The sequence below is a fragment of the Anthonomus grandis genome, chromosome 1 (assembly GCF_022605725.1).
Source record: "Anthonomus grandis grandis chromosome 1, icAntGran1.3, whole genome shotgun sequence".
Taxonomy (NCBI): Eukaryota; Metazoa; Arthropoda; class Insecta; order Coleoptera; family Curculionidae; genus Anthonomus; species Anthonomus grandis.
The window spans coordinates 14,864,430-14,881,123 of NC_065546.1; the positions used below are offsets into that span (position 1 = coordinate 14,864,430).

The 16,694-nt window shown below is 32.7% G+C and overlaps 2 protein-coding genes across 5 annotated transcripts in view; one reads left to right on the plus strand and one right to left on the minus strand.

Moving 5' to 3' along the window:
* Window positions 1-16,694, minus strand: part of LOC126737574 (ras-related protein Rap-2b) — a 442,108-nt gene that overhangs the window by 181,075 nt on the left and 244,339 nt on the right. The gene's annotated exons all lie outside the window — the stretch shown is intronic.
* The window catches only part of LOC126737600 (juvenile hormone esterase-like), a 33,869-nt gene that overhangs the window by 5,024 nt on the left and 12,151 nt on the right, over window positions 1-16,694 (plus strand). The window contains exons 3-7 of the mRNA XM_050442582.1: window positions 5,799-5,958; window positions 6,014-6,203; window positions 14,532-14,721; window positions 14,780-14,930; window positions 14,982-15,163. Of these exons, the coding sequence (XP_050298539.1) occupies window positions 5,799-5,958; window positions 6,014-6,203; window positions 14,532-14,721; window positions 14,780-14,930; window positions 14,982-15,163 (873 nt within the window). The remainder of the gene's footprint in view (window positions 1-5,798; window positions 5,959-6,013; window positions 6,204-14,531; window positions 14,722-14,779; window positions 14,931-14,981; window positions 15,164-16,694) is intronic.

Below are 16,694 nucleotides of genomic sequence, written 5' to 3' on the forward strand. Positions count from 1 at the left end.
ATTCCCCGTTTTATTTGCATTTTTGATCCCTTGGACTTTATCCGTTAGATGCACGATTTTGGCACAAAAAATTAAAAACCATGGACATGTTGCTCAGATTTGATTAGACTTTCTTTATTCTAGTAATTATTCGTTTTTTTTTTGCAATTTTATTGCAATTTTAATAATAAATAATAAAATTTTTATTAATTAATTTAGTACAAAAGCCAGCCCAATTTAATAAAATTGTAATTGAGGATTTAAGACTTTTGCTTCTACAATCTTTAATTAAAAATACAAGTTTTTAAGTGATAAAAAAATATTACATTATATTATATAAAAAATATTGCATTTTTTTATTATTTATTTAAGTAATATTATTATTTTTACAAAAGTTGTTCAAAGTGTGCTCCTCCAACATTAATACAAGCATCTAATCGACGTCGCATTGACACGTTCAAAATTCCTGGTGTCTGCCGAATTATGTCACAAGACGTTATAATGCGATTACGCAATTCCTCCACATTATCAATTGGATTTATAGAAACCAGTGATTTAAGGTGGCCCCCTAAAAAAAAATCCAGCGGATTTAATTCGGGAGACCATGGGGGCCAAGGATGAATACTTTCCCGACCTATCCAACGATTTGGATACGTAATATCCAAATACTGCCGAGGCACTAAGCTAAAATGGGCTGGATCACCGTCATATAAAAAAAAAACATATGCTGTCTCAGCTAAATGGGGACATCTTCTAGCATCGCTGGTAATTAATTTTCAAGAAATTCTTGATACACTTGTCCAGTCAACCTTGCTGGTAAAAAAAATGTACCGATGAGAAAGTTTTCAATAGTGCCGACCCATACATTAAGTGAAAACAGATGATGATGACGGTTTTCTTCCACAGCATGTGGGTTCTCATAATGCCATATGGTTATTGTGGAAGTTCATGATTGCGTCCATGGAGAAATTAGCCTCATCGGTGAAAAGTATTTTTCTTATAAACGGTGCATCTTGTCTTATGCGTTCTTTCATCCAACGACACAAAGCCGCTCTTTTCGAAAAATCGCCTGGCAAAAGTGCCTGCACCCGCTGAATATGATACGGGTATAAAAGGTTTCTTTTAAGAATATTCCAAACTGTAAATTACTAATGTGTACCGTCTGAGTAATTTTCCTAGTGCTTGTGGTGGGATCTTCCTCGAATTCATTGAGCAGCTGTTTTTCAATTTGAAAAGTAACTGTTGGGGGATGTCCGTTTTCAGCGGTGAGTTTTTTAAAGCTGTCGGTTTCACTTAGACGTTGGTGTAAACGCGTAAACATGGAGTGATGCGGAATAACACGATTCGGGTAACGTTCAGCATAAATACGCAAGGCTTCTTGTGCGTTTCCGTTAGCCAGTCCATAAATGAAGTGCATATCGCACATTTCATTATTTGTGTAATTTTTAGCCATTTTTTTAACAAATTAATCTTGTCAACTGGTGGACAGTGACTATGATTTAAAATTTAAAATATCACAAAATCTTATAAATATCAACTTTATCATGAGCAGAGGAAGAATGTTGTAAAAAGATTAAACTCTTAAACAAGAATATGATTATCGTTGCGGCGGCGTTGTCCGTAGTTACGTTAAAAAAAATTATGTTTATAGGTTACTTCGCGATTTTAAAAGCGTGAAATATTAACACGTTACTCATATGTCACTTTCTTTAACATGTTAAATAAAGTGACATATTATGAACTACAACGAAATTTTAAATAAAATAAAAAAAAAAACTTTTTAGAACGATCATAAAAAAAATAAATTTTAGCGATCAGTCAAAATAGAAAAATGTTTTTAAATTTTTTGTGCGAAAACCGTGCATTTAACGGGCAAAGTCCAGGGGATCAAAAATATTGCAAATAAAACAGGGAATTTAAAAATATTTTTTAATACAAGAAAAACCAGTGGCGTACTATTTTTCTTTATAAAAGTATTCAGCGGAAAATCCGCACACACGCCACTGAAGAACATAAAAATGTTAAAAGTATGTTGGTAAATGGCTCTGGATACACAGACCCTGCATACCAATTTTTGGATAAATATCTACAGGGGTATTAAAGTTATCGAAAAAAAATCATTTTTCAGTTAAAAATTTACCACGCTGTAGCTCAAAATCTAAAAGGTTTTTTTTTTTTTTTGGGGGTCGGTGGAGAAATTCATAAAGAATTTACACTGGTTACGCGGCGCCGCCCCCAGTAGTGTGGGACTCAGTGTCGAGTCTGTTTCGTCCTATACCCACTAAAACTCCACCGCTGGGTGGTGCCTTGTGGCTCCCTACACTGCGGTCTGCTAAGAAGCAGTCCTATTGTGTCCCATATGTTTAGTATCACAGGTTCAATTCTGTAGCTTCAAGGAAGTCCAGGTTTGTGTCCAGTGGTAGATTTCTTATACCCTCTGGTGAGGGTTTCTCTTCCCCCAGGAATGTTGCCCTGGTTCGATTAAATGCTTCACAGAAGCACAGTATGTGAAGAGTTGTTTCGTCCTCCTCATTGCATCCCCTAAATAGCGAGGTAACTGATTTCCCTAGCGTATGCAGGTGTTTCCTGCTGGGTGCATGGCCTGTAAATAGCCCTGCGACCCTTCGCAGTTGTTGTCTGGAGAGGCCCAGTATGTTCTTACCCTTCTTAAAGGGTGGGCTGCCTATAAGTTGTTCTATTGTTCCATCTTTGGCAGCTGCTCCCAGTAGAATTTGTTCTGGTTTATTAGTCAGTTGCTCTGATTTCCCTCTTCCAGGTCTTATCGCTGACACAACATGTTGGTTCAGGGCCTACCAGGCTGTTGCTGGCTCCCTGGGTTGCAAGTTGGATAGCCCTTCTTGCAGCTTTATTGTTGCCTATATTCTCTGCTAGGATTATCTCTGGCCTATTTTGCGCTTCGGCGAGGTTCCTGAGATCCTCCCAGCAGCTTTGCACAGTCCTTGACTTAGTCTCGAACTGTTGTAGTGCAAGTGTTGCAGCCTGGTCTCTTGTAAAAATTGCGAAGGTTTTGCCTCTTGGCAGACCTTCTCTCATCAGTTGGACACAGGTTTGTATTCCTATTATGCTTGCCTGTAAATTTGTTGTTTCGAGGCCCAGGTTTAGCATAAGTTGTCTGCCCTGTTGTTCGTCCTCCACCATGCCCACAGCTACCCCGATCTTAAATCGTTTGGTTGCCGTGTGCCATACTGAGTAACCTCTTTACCTGAGCCTGTCCGCTTCTGCGTCCAGTGGTCCCCTTTTCTCTTTGATGACAAAAGGTTTGTCTAGGTATGTGACCTTGGTTCTGTCTGTTCTTAGGGCCAGGCGCCCAAGGTCCTGTATCTTGTCAAATAAGGCATTGTGCCCATCTTTCGATAGGATTGTTGCGCCATTTGACAGCAGTCTTTTCGCCCCCGTTATAGCTTCAGCCCGTATCACTAAGTGTAGCGGGCTTAGTCCTATCAGGTTCTCTAGGGCAGCAGTCGGCGTTGTGGACATCGCTCCTGTTATGCCCAGACATGCTATTCGTTGTGTTTTGTTAAGTATCTGTATTACAGTCCTCTTTTCTGCCGCATGCCACCATATAGGTGCTGCGTATGTAATGATGGGTCTAACCATTGTCGTGTACATCCAATGTACCATTTTTGGTGACAGTCCCCATGATCTACCGAACATTCTCTTACAGTACATAAGAGTTTTCGTGGCTTTATTTGTAGCCTGGATTACATGTTTCTTGAAGCTGAGTTTTTTATCCAGGGTTATACCTAGATATTTGACCTCGTCTTCAAATCGCAGATTTTCTCCATAAAATTTTATGTTTCTAATGGGCTCTAGTTTCCTTCTTTTGGTAAAGGAAACCAGAGTAGTTTTTGTGGGATTTACCCTTAGTTGTTCTTCCTCACACCAGTGCTCGACAGTAGTCAGGGCTCTTTGCATTTTTTCGAATACATGAGCCTGACTACCCCCTCGTGTAAGGATGACTATATCGTCAGCATATCCTATAGCGAGGATAAGCTGCCTCTCCAGTCGTGTCAGCAAGCTGTCCGATACAAGGTTCCACAGCAGCGGTGACAGTACGCCCCCTTGCGGTGTTCCCCTGAACACTTTGGCCTTAACCGTTGTGCTCTGTTTTTAGGAGGAATGATGTAAGGCAGATTGGTCGGAAGGATTTAGGTTTCGCATAGGAGTCGCGTCCCGTCGCGTCGCATCTAAAAGGTTTAGGACCTATGTTTATAGGAACTTTTTTGCGAATATTTGTCCAAAGAACACGTTCCTGAATGTTGTCGCAATATATAAAAAACATCCTGTATAGTATAAATAAAAAATCCAACAATAATACTAAAATATACTCATCACTTAAATAAATAAAATATCGCAAGCTTTTCGGAATACGAACCTTTGAAATTAAGTGTAAGATTTTTTTAATTTTAAAAATAAATTAAGGTTTTAATTACATTATGCAAAAAAATTATTAGGATTCTAGAGTTTTAATTTTATAGTTCAGTTCCATCATTGAAATTTTGTCTTTACCAATGTTTATTTCTGTTAGAAATCGCAATCTAAAATGAAGGGTAAAAAGTCAAACCAACGAAGATAAAACTTAATTTCACTTGATTTTTTAAAAGGAAATTTGTTTTTGTGCTAACAAGTGGTTATCGCCTATGAGTATCTTATCTTACTTGTATATTGAACATATTCTTAATTTTTAAGGAAATAATATAAATGTATACCTCTAATTGTGTAAGAATTATTAAATTTAAAATGTTAACATAATCAGAGAGAAGAAAAAAAAAGATAAATTCTCATTAACGCATTTTTTCGAATTTTTTCAGAAGAAAAAAACTAGTCTATCAAATATTAATTTACAATAGAGAAGTCCTTTTTCTTCTATTTTGAAGTTTGTTAAACAATTAAGCTGCAATTATAATTTTACTTACTACTTAAGTGAAGTTATTTTGTAAAGTCAAATTTTTGCTTTAACTTTTATATTTTAAACGTGTTTAATTTGAAAAAGGATACTTTGAAGAAATAACTAAAAATCTTGTCATAATTTTCTTAAATGGCGATTTCCAATATAACGTTTCATCCAAGATAATTCTTATTAAAATTTTCTGTTCTTTGACTAAAGACTGGCCACCTGGTAAAACTTTTTTGCAACTGTAATTTGTCTAATATTATTTTTAAAATAACTAGATTAAAAAAATTTATAATGAATCGTGGCTTATAAATACTCCTTAATTTTTCTTAATAGTTGATTAAAATAAATCTTAGGAATGTAACAATTGAACTATATTTTTAAAATATCTTTAAATATATGAATTTTTTAAATCATAATAAAATATAAAAATAAAAACAATGGAATAAACTAAATTGTTTTACAATATTTATTTTCTTATATAAGAAATATAAAAAAAGTACTTTTTTTAGTACTAATAAATACTTTTGTTTTCAGCCTATTTTTATTTAAGTGCAAAAAATAAAATGTATTTACTTCAGACGTATTTTTTAGTCAACTATTACTAAAAACCAGATTACCCTTGTACTTTATAAACTCAATTTAACAACGAACTACTAAACCTTTTAATAAATTACTTTTAAGTTTGATTATCAAATTTTCCAACAGCACAATAGCAGCATAAGTTTTCATAAATATGGAAAAGTATCACTTTGCAGATACTAGAAAAAGAATTATAATTTTGTTTCTTAGATAGAATTTCTTAGTTAGATTTTAGATCATCTATTTATAATAATAAACTGTCTAGAGCTTCTAATTCAGTTTTTTTTAAACAAAGTCTTTTTAAATATTTTTCATAAATTAGTTACCCGAAAGCGATATTTTCAATCTTAAACCAGTAATGGTATGGATACATGGAGGAGCATTTATAGCAGGTTCCAATACTCCCAGAAACCTTGGCCCAGAATATTTAATGACAGAAGATGTTGTGCTTGTTACTATAAATTATCGAGTTGGGATTTTAGGTAATTAACAAAAATTGTGTTAAATATATTTTCTTTTAAGTAATAATATTTTCAGGATTTCTTAGAATAAAAGATGAAAGTTCTAATATATCTGGTAATATGGCATTTAAGGATCAAGTTGAAGCTTTAAGATGGATAAAAAGTAATATTAGGCAATTTAATGGGGATCCGGATAATGTTACTGTTTTTGGTGGGAGCGCCGGATCTGCGTCTACTAGTCTGCTGGTTTTATCACCTCTGGCAAAGTATGTATAAAAATTAAATAAAATATAATATAGACCTTTAAAAAATTTAAAAATTTATATCCTAATTTATTTATTACCCTTAAAGAGGCCCAGAGCAAATCCCTATTTTTACGTAATCAGCCATTTTTAAGTCTTATAATTTTTCAGCGAGTGCTTTAAATAATAAATCAGGCTTAGCGCCTTTTGACAAAAATGCTAATTTGGTTAATAATTGCAAAATATTATTTTTTATAAAATGATGGTGTATAAATTAAAATTATAATAAAGAGAACGCGAAATCATCACGGCCCTTTTCATTCTTATTGTTTATTTATATGTGGCGTTTTAATACTGTTGCAGACATAGGTATATTAAATATCAATAGAGTATAATAATTCCTCTTAACCGACTTCGCATTAACCGGTCGACGGATTAACCAGCCTGTTTACAACAGCCGAACGTAACGCAATATTTTCCAAGAAATTCACCGGCGACGCGATTCGGCTGAGATTTCCCCGTTATTACGGGGAGATCCCTGTGAACTGAACTATAAACGATGTTGGATAGGATTATTTTATCGTTTTGATCAGTTTAGTTTGTTCTTGCTGTGGGTACGTACAAAACATAACTATTTCCTTAACAATAAGTGCAAAGCGCAAACAATTATGGTTTCGATGGATACACGTTTAAAAGTGTTGAAGCGGATTAATAATGGTGAATCTGTGGTGAAAATCTGTGCAGAATTTAATGTTGGAAAAAGCACTGTAAATGACTGGCGAAGAGATAGGCATTCGATTAAGGAGTTTTGTTCGAAAATAGAATTGTTCGAAATGATCAGAATCTGGGCAGCCGTTGTACGAGAAAAAAACCGATTTGTGAGGTCGTCGATGAAGCTTTGTGGATCTGGTTTCTTCAGGAACGTCGAAGAGGTACACCGATTGGCTTGATTAATAATGGAGGCGAATTTGTGGCAAGTAATGGTTGGCCTAATCGATGGAAAAAGCGACACGGAATTCATTTCGCACATGTAAGTGGAGAAAAACTGTCTGCTGATACAGGTGCGACAGAATTCAAGACTAAGTTTGGTGAAATGGTTAAAACAGAGGAATTACCTCCAGAACAAGTGAAGAGCCAGGGAGAATAAGGATGAAAGTCGATAAAATTAAGTTTGAAACCATTCTTTATTTAGCGTAAAAATTATTCAATGAATAAATATGTACTATTGGGTGGTTCAACAACGTTACTACCCGAAAAAAAAAATTGTAAGGCTCTAGAACAATAAAAAACAAAAAATTCTAGCAGAGATTGCAAAAAAACTGAGAAAGAAAGATGAGGGTCCAGTGATTTCCATCGATATTTCCTCTTATTATCAAGAACTTATACGGTTTTTCAATAAAATCTCAATTTTACAAAATAAATCTTTATTGTTTGGTGACAAAATGGAGACTACCAAATAAAATAGAAATTCTCTATTGTGTGACAGGCTGCAAATGTACTCCTGTGCCGATTTTCCACAAAATCTTGCAAGCTTAGTTAGATATTTGAAATTAGCACCTGATAAAGTGGTACACTTGAAACAAGACAAACTGGATAAGGTAAAATCTCATAGGAAAATGCATACAAATTTATACCTTCGTAAGAAATTCCAGGTAATTCAAACTCCCCCCAATTGTTTGGCACCAATGGTTTTCCGACGATATCAGCTGACTGCCACTCCCCGTTGAATGTTGTCCGGAAATATACAAGCCTTTGATTTTCCTTTAAAAATTTTATTTCCCTAATAACTCTAGTTGGAAAGGGACATTTTTTTGTAAAATGTATTTAGAAGCACTTCTCATTGCGGAAAAAAGTGTTGTTGAACATTTTCAGTTTAAAAGGGCGATGGTTTATTCCGATTTGACTCGAAAGCCTCTATCCAGTCCTGCGGTATTTCTGCTCTATGCTTTTGATTCACTGCGGCGAAGTCCCTGTCGCACTCCATATATGAATGGCCTCGAATCGGAAATGTCATTTGAATAAAATCCAAACGTTTCTGAAAATGTATAACATAATACAAGTATCTAAACATAGTCCAGTTTTTATTTTTTGTCCTGGGCATGAGTCACAGAAAATGTTTAGTTTCCTCGTTTGCTGATTTAGATGATTGTACAGCATATGATGCAATAACGAACAAACATTTGAGCTTCCCTTTTTGCATATCTGGATACGTATAGAAAATAGCTTGATTATTCGATAAAATGTGAATAATAAATGTGTAAATTAACAATTGACGGCAATAATACACGTCATTTGTGGAAATGTTTGGAACTGGCAAGTTCTTGGCATAATCAATGCATATTGATTCCATTTTCATTGTCTTTCTACTCTCATTCTTCGCAGCTGTTTTCCTTTTGTAAAAGGTATCTGCTTTCCTCAAATGAATATCTTTAATCAGTTCTAGTTTCTTCAGTTCTCTAAGAATTTCAGCAGTACTTTTTTCCGTCTTTGAAAGTTTTGATGAAGATTTTGTATTTTGACGTTTATCTCGTCACAGAAAGAACAGGTATCTGAACGAGGGTACTCAAAACTAATATTGAAGTTCTCGTTAAAAATATCTCGATAGCTGTCGTAAGATAATTTCATATCATGATGTTTTTATTTAAACAGTTTATGCATTTTTGCAACATTTAGTTCCTCCGATAGATATGTTTTCTTGGACTTACTCAAGCTGTAATGGCTGCTATGGGATTTGAAAGACGAGATGTGCTGCTTTACACACGGAGTTGTCGGACAGACCACGCTTTCTATTTCTGTGCTTACCTCTGTTGTCAACTGGAGAAACACCTGTCATTTTTAATGACCTTTGAATTGTTTGGACACGCCGCCCATTTATTCCGTGAATTGACAGGAACGCTTTGAAGCATATTTGAACGTCAGAAGTGACACCGTCTTGCCCCAAAACTCCAACTCTATATTTGTATGATGACTGATTAAACTTAGTGACTTCATTTTGCGGTTTACGGGGTCGTCGTCGCTGAGTTGGCACTACGGAAATTAGTCCGGCAAGATACGAGTTCTGCTCATTGTATGATGATAAAGAATTATTGAGTTCACGCAAAATTATACGACGCGTTTCTTCATTTACAACAGAAAAACATTTCAAATTCTTACACTTACAATCACAGCCAGTCTCATTAGATTTCAAGCGAAATTTCTTTATAGCATCACAAATACGTCCATCTTTCCTTCGTTTTTTCGTCAGAGCGCTAGGCAAACTATTCTCCATAACCTCAAAAATGCACGTGTTTACAATATTTATCAGTTATCACTCACAACAACACAGTCGCACTGATCTAAAAGTGATCTTTTTATAATATTATGAAGTAATATTTTTAAAGGCGCCATTCAATCCATATGGGACTCTCAGCGTTTTTCCCGCTGACGCATGGACTTTCAGCGTTCTTTCCTAGTACATCTAATTTTATTTCAATTATAACTTTGGACTGTCATCTTTGTTTCTTCTTATACTGTAACCCTACAAAATAGAGGCTATAAGCATCGTTTTGCATTGAATACTTTATTTTTCCTTAAATGTGGACTTTCATCGTTCTTTCCCCTGACTCTTCAAGTTTATAGTATAGACGAGATCAGGCTAAACATTAAAATGTTACCAGAAAAAACTTTTCTAGGCAGTCATGAAGAGTCTGCCTCTGGCTTTAAAAAGAACAAAGAACTTATTACAGTGGCCGTTTATTCGAATGCAGCGGGAACTCATAAAATTCCTCTTTTTGTTATTGGCACGTCTGCTAAACCACGGGCATTCAAAAACTTGAATCCATCGTCCCTTCCGGTCTATTATAAGTCACAAAAATCAGCGTTAATGAATTCAGACCTGTTTAAAGAGTGGTTTAATTTAGAGTTTGTTCCAAGAGTTAAAAAACATTTAAAAAGTGTTAATTTGCCTATCAAAGCAGTTCTAGTGTTATATAATGCTCCAACCTATCCTCATGACTGCGATGTAGATTACATAAAATTAGTCTATCATCCTACTAATGTGACATGCTTAGTGCAACCAATGGACCAAGGAGTGATCGAAAGCTTAAAAAGACGATACAGGCGTAAACTTGTTTCTGAAATTCTGCAACACTCGGAGAGTGAAGACAAAGGTCTTTTAGAAGTCATCAAAAAGATCAATATCAAGGACGTTATCTATATGTTAGCTACAGCATTTCAAGAAATGCCCTGTTTAACGTTTATTAAATCTTGGAGAAAACTTTGGCCAGATGTTGAGAATCTAGTTGCGATCTCGAATATTGCAGGGACTGAAGAAGAAGAAAACAAATCCACTCTACAAGACCTTCAAAAGTTAACGGGTAGCGAAGCATTGCAACCAGAAGATGTGGAAAACTGGATGATAAGTTGTGACGATCACCGTGAAAATGAATTTTTGAATGATGAAGAAATCATAGATTTAGCAACCAAAGAACCAGAGAAATATGATGAGAGTAGTGACATTGAAGAGGAAAAAACGATTTCTCATGAAGAAGCCAAAAATGTAATGGAACTTGCATTAAAATACATTGAGCAGCAACCTGAGTCAACGGCATTAGACGTTTTGGTGATTAGAAAATGGAGGGATATTGCAATCAGAAACTCACTGAAGGTTAAAAAACAGAAGAAAATCACAGACTTTAAAAAAAAATGACATATTAAACTTACATACATATGTATATTTGTTGATGTAGCACGTTTATGTATGTAAATATGAAATACATAACTATATAAGGAATATTTCTCCATATTTTATATTTATTATGCTCATATATATGTGTAATACTCTCTTCAATACATATACATACGTACATAACATAGATAATGAACATAATATAATATGTATTATGTACACATATATAAGTACATTTCAAATTAACCGACCAGGTATACAGTCCCGATGTGACCGGTTAAGAGAAATTCTACTGTAGTAGAAAATGCTTCAAGATAATTATTGATTTTCACCGCTATTGTTTCGCTAAGTCGGAGGTATATACGCCGCAGAAAAATTAAAAAAAAAGATTTTCTTAACACGTCCCTTTTTAATTTTAAAATCATTATAAACTATATTTTCTTATAAGCAGAATTAATTGTTAATACTTAAGTAGTGGTAATAAAAGTAATTTCCAATAAATTTTTAATGAATTTTGTATAAAAAGAATATGAGTGGAAGACAAAAGCGTATAGTTTTAGAACATTCATAAGTTTATACTTAAGATTTTCATCCACTTGAAAAATAATTAAATTGACAAAAGCATAAAGGTTCAAAGAACCTTACATTATTGATCTGGAATATTGTAATATAAGTGATTGGCCATAACCTTCCAAAAATACAAATGAAATTGACTTGACTGAAACTTGCAATGAAAACGAGTTGATGCTGAAAATCATTCAAAGAAGAAATAAATATTTATGTCATTAGAAATCCATCCACATTCGAAGTATCACTCAAAAAAGACATAAATTTAAACAGATAATTAGTATGATTTTGATAGGCTCGTTTACGTAAAATTGACTGTACATAAGAATACAAGATAGGTAAAAACAGATAACTTTTAGAAAATTGTAAAAGAAAAGGCAATAAAATGCCAGCCATCTCAACAAAAGGAAATATATTTAAAAAGACGTAGTGCTGTCAAAAATTACTTTAAGGTATATTTCATTGTAACATTTGTCTTAAATTAATATTAATATGATTTCAACTGTAATATTAATGTGTTGAGCTCATGCTATTCTAAGATCATATAAATTTGAATAATAAAGATAAAATAAATTTAATTGTCTCAGGTTATTATCTTATCTATATTGTGTTAGAAAATCTACTTTATGTGATCGCACTTTCTATGCCTAAGCGGGTACCATGGGTCATTTGACAAGAATTTAAAAAAATATTAATATTACAATTTCCTTCTTTTTTGAATTAGCGAATTATTTTTATCATCGTAATAAGGTCTAAGAAAAGATTAGCAATTGCGTAATAGATATTAAAAATCGTTTCCTATAAAGAAGAGTTCAGAAGAATAGAAGTTTATAATCTTTTTTTTTTACTAACATCATTTTTAATAAAATCAATAGTAAATATAACTATTGTTATACGAGACTAATTTTTTCCTATTATCTGATGTTATCACATTAAAATAAATAGATCTAGCAGCTTGCAGTGCATATCTTTAACTGATCACAAGGAATTTCTGTCTTCTGAGTTGGTGTTAAGCTAATTTAAATATTTTGCCTATTGTCGGTTTCTTGTCTATACTACACTCTAGGAACAAAAAGTCTCTTTTAAAAAGCTTATTATCTATTGGACTAAATGGCTTTTTTAAAGTCTTGAAGCTCTTCTCCTAGGTGTTGTAGAACACAAATGTTGCATGAATGTTCTGTATAATATTTTTATGACTCCTTGGTTCTACTTTGGTGGTTAATGGTTGAAAAGTTCATGAACATATCTCTCTCTGTAGATAGGTTTTCGACATATTAAAGGAATCAAGATAAGGTAATTTGTTTATTCTTTCAATCCTCCATGGTAAAGTAGATACTAAAAAGTTATGCAAGATTGTCTAAGAATTGCTTTAGCTTATTTTGCACATGCGCGATAGCGAAATCAATTTCGACTATGCAAAAATAGGAATTATGCCTTCCTTGAGCATTATTTATGCACTTTAATGTAAGTTGCTAAAATATTACTTTATTTAGATTATGTTACTATAAAGGATGCTTTACAAAGTTATACCAGTTATTATCTAGAATATGCAACTTGCAGGACAGAAAGTCAATTGCGAATATAACTACACACACAGAGCCCATAAACATTAATATAAAGTCAACTAATTAAATTTATTTCACTTTAAAGTTGTTTAGTTTAATTCTTATATTAAAGATATTTTAATTTAAATGTTGTTTTTTTAAACATTGTCTTATTCTCTTATAAATTACTATAAATTTAAAAAATAGTTGCTGTATCAAAAATGTATTTTCACTTTTTCGATCAAGTAGATATCACTATTTTATTGATAAAACTTTATTATCTGAGTTGCTCTGAAAATGTATTAAAATTATTTTCTTCGTACCTTCTAGACCGAATGTAGTTTGTCGAAATCGACGGTTTTCGCTCCAATCAATACATCGTAAGATCTGGTGTCCCACAGGGTGCAAACTTGGGATCGCTTCTTTTTTTGTTGTTCATTACTGACCTTTCACTGACTATTTTATGTCTTAAACTGCTTTTTGCAGACGATTTAAAAATTTATAGAAAAATAGAAACCATAATATCTGATTGCCAACTGCTTCAATCTGATATAAATAATATATATGACTGGGGTCGGAATAACAGACTTTTTCTTAATGTGTCAAAGTGTTTTCAGGTAACTTTTTGTAGAAACAAAAATTTTATTCAGCACAACTATGAAATTGAAAATTTTCCTTTGGCTAGGTGTCTTGAAATTAAAAATTTGGGTGTTACTTTTGACCAAAATTTCAACTTTAAAAATCATATCCATAATACAGTTATAGCAGCATCCAGATCTCTAGGTCTTGTAATTAGAAATTGTCGCAATTTTAATGAAGTTAGGGTGGTTCTTATATTGATCTTTTGTTCGCTCCAGGCTTGAGTACGCTTCAATTATATGGCATGCAATATATCAGGTGGAGATTGATAAAATTGAGTCAATTCAGCGTAGATTTTTAAAATATTTAATGTACAAGACCGATGGTGTTTATCCAGCAAGAGGAACATGTCAAGATATAATGCTTGCACGTTTTAACATGAAAGCCTTAGCCGACCGCCGTGTGGTAGCGGCCGTGGTCTAAGTTAGTTAATTATAAAATCGAATGTAGGTCATTGTTGAATCAAATTTACTTTGCTGTTCCCAGATTAAACTCTAGAAACTCTCGAACATTTCAGGGTAATAGAGCAATAAATAACATTTTTAGAAGGTCACCGATTTATTATATGTGTAACTTATTTATTACTCTTTGTAACCACAACTTGGACCTCTTTGTTGCTTCAATGTCTTTCTTAGTAGGATTTTTTAATTAATAATCTTAAATCTTGAATTTCTCTTAGAGATTTTGTAGGTAGGTAATGCTTAGAGTATATGTATGTTTTCTAAAATTTTTATTAGCCTATAAGCCTCTTACATAATTTTTCCTTTAGCTTAATATGATATTATAATATTTAATTTTAAACCTTAAACCTGTTGTACACAATTCTTTCTGTATTTCCTGTAAGTGGGTGACTGTTGGAAATAAAAGCCTTATTATTATTATTATTATTATTAATAATATTATAAATAATATTATAAATAATAGATTATATTTTAGAGGTCTTTTTCATGAAGCAATATGTCAAAGCGGTGCAGCATTATGTCAGTGGGTTGATGAGGCAGACTATAGTGCTGTACATTTAGCGAGACAGTATGATCCTAACATTTCTACAGAAAAAGAAGCTGCGGAGCTGTTTATGAGTTTGCCCATAGAGGAGTTAAATAATCTTCAAGAAAAAATCCTCCATGTAAGTTTTTGTTTTAATTATTAGTAACAATTGATTATAAAATTTGTTGGGTTTTTAGGGAAGACTTAGTATTAGAATAGGTTTTATGGGATTAGTACTTGAACCTGAGGATAGGAAAAATGCTTTCATGACAAAAAGACCAATTGATATAATTATGTCTGGAGACTATAATAAAGTACCAATTATTCTTGGATATAATAACAAAGAAGGTAGTTATATAAAATATTGAAAAATTAAATGTTTATTTATTGTTATTTTAGGAATTCTTTTTTATGCTGAAAGAAAATCCAATGGCCAAAATATGGACAAAAATTTATCTTTAGAAATATGCCTTCCCCATAACCTGAGTTTGCAGAGAAACAATCCTGCTACATCAAGTTTGTTAGAAAAGCTATCAGATGTTTACTTTAGTGGTCCAGATGTTCGTGAAAATAATATTTCGGTAAATATTAAGTGAAAAATATCCAACAGATTCAAGAGCTATCTTGAACACAATATTTTTAAATAACAGTTGTAGTATAGGGTAGACCTAAATTTTTTAAGTGGATTTTAAAAATCCATAAGTATCCATAGCGCAAAGTAGTACTCACAATAATTTGGGCAATTCATTTTTTAAAAATAACGTCGTACATCGCGCTGCAAATACTCCTCAAAATAAAAATTGGCTAGCACATTGCATTGGGACTAGCAACGTTTTCTTTACAAATATTCTCGGGTCTGTTATTATATGTCTGGTATATAGGTCTGTTACTGGATAATAGTGGGACGTTTATTGTTTAAGAGATTATAGTAGATACTCGACTCTTTAGGTATCACCACAGATATATATGATTAAGTGAAGTGAATATTTTTTTAACATTCTGGATTACTGTCTTATATAGGCTGATTTTATCCTGTGGTCCTGTACTTTAGTAATCCATGTTATTTTAATATTTTTTATATTAAATAGAGCTTGACGAATTATTAACTATTTAACAAAAAGTGTTATCTATATTATTTTCGACATATTTATTATAATAGAATTTTTTTTTGATAAATTACTTTGATGTAATGCTCTCTTAAGTGTTTTTTTTTAAATTCTGCTATTAATTATCTAAATTTCGTTAATATTTATATTAAAAGACCAGTTTTTACATTTATTTAAAATAACTTTTTCATAGATATTACAAATTAGAAAATTTAGTTTATCTAATATAAATCTAATATCTAATATACCACTTTGGTATTGCAATTTTTCAAAAAAAAGATAACATAGTAGACACGTACCTTAATTAAAAAATATATTTCGAGTTTACTACAAAAGCATATGTGCAAAAATCCCGGGAAATTAAATTGAAACAATTCGGTCTTGGTTTTATAACCTTGCACGGTGGCAGTCATAAAGCTAGTCTAGCGGTTGGGGATTTAATAGAGCAGGATAATAAAACAACATACAATTTATGCAAAATACTATATAGTAGTACATTTGTATTATGTAGTATAATTTTAAATTTTATAAAATAATCATAATCCTTTAAAGAATAGAAATTATTTAACAAAAAATATCAATATTTAACAAACCATTTTTAATGGTTTCTAAAATGTTATAAGCAAATTTGTGCAAAAACTGTAATATACACTAATACACCGACGATATACATTATAAGCTGCAATCGATAAGGGAAACGCTAAAGTAACTGTGTTAAAACTAAATGGGCGGATAACATTTTTTTTTAATATTTGGCAACAAATGGGTGAAAAATTAACCCCCATAAGTCAGCGCAGATGTATTTTGAACCAGAGTAAGTGGGCTTTTAACAATCTTCATATTAGCATTGATGACGATCGCGATCTATACCGACAACATGTCTCCTACATCAGTAGGCAACTGTCGATAATGTGAAGATAATTTTCTCGTGAACATCAGGTTTGTCCAGTGCTTTTACTTCAAGGAAAACTATCATAGCAGCTGTGTAAAATTGAAAGATCCTGTT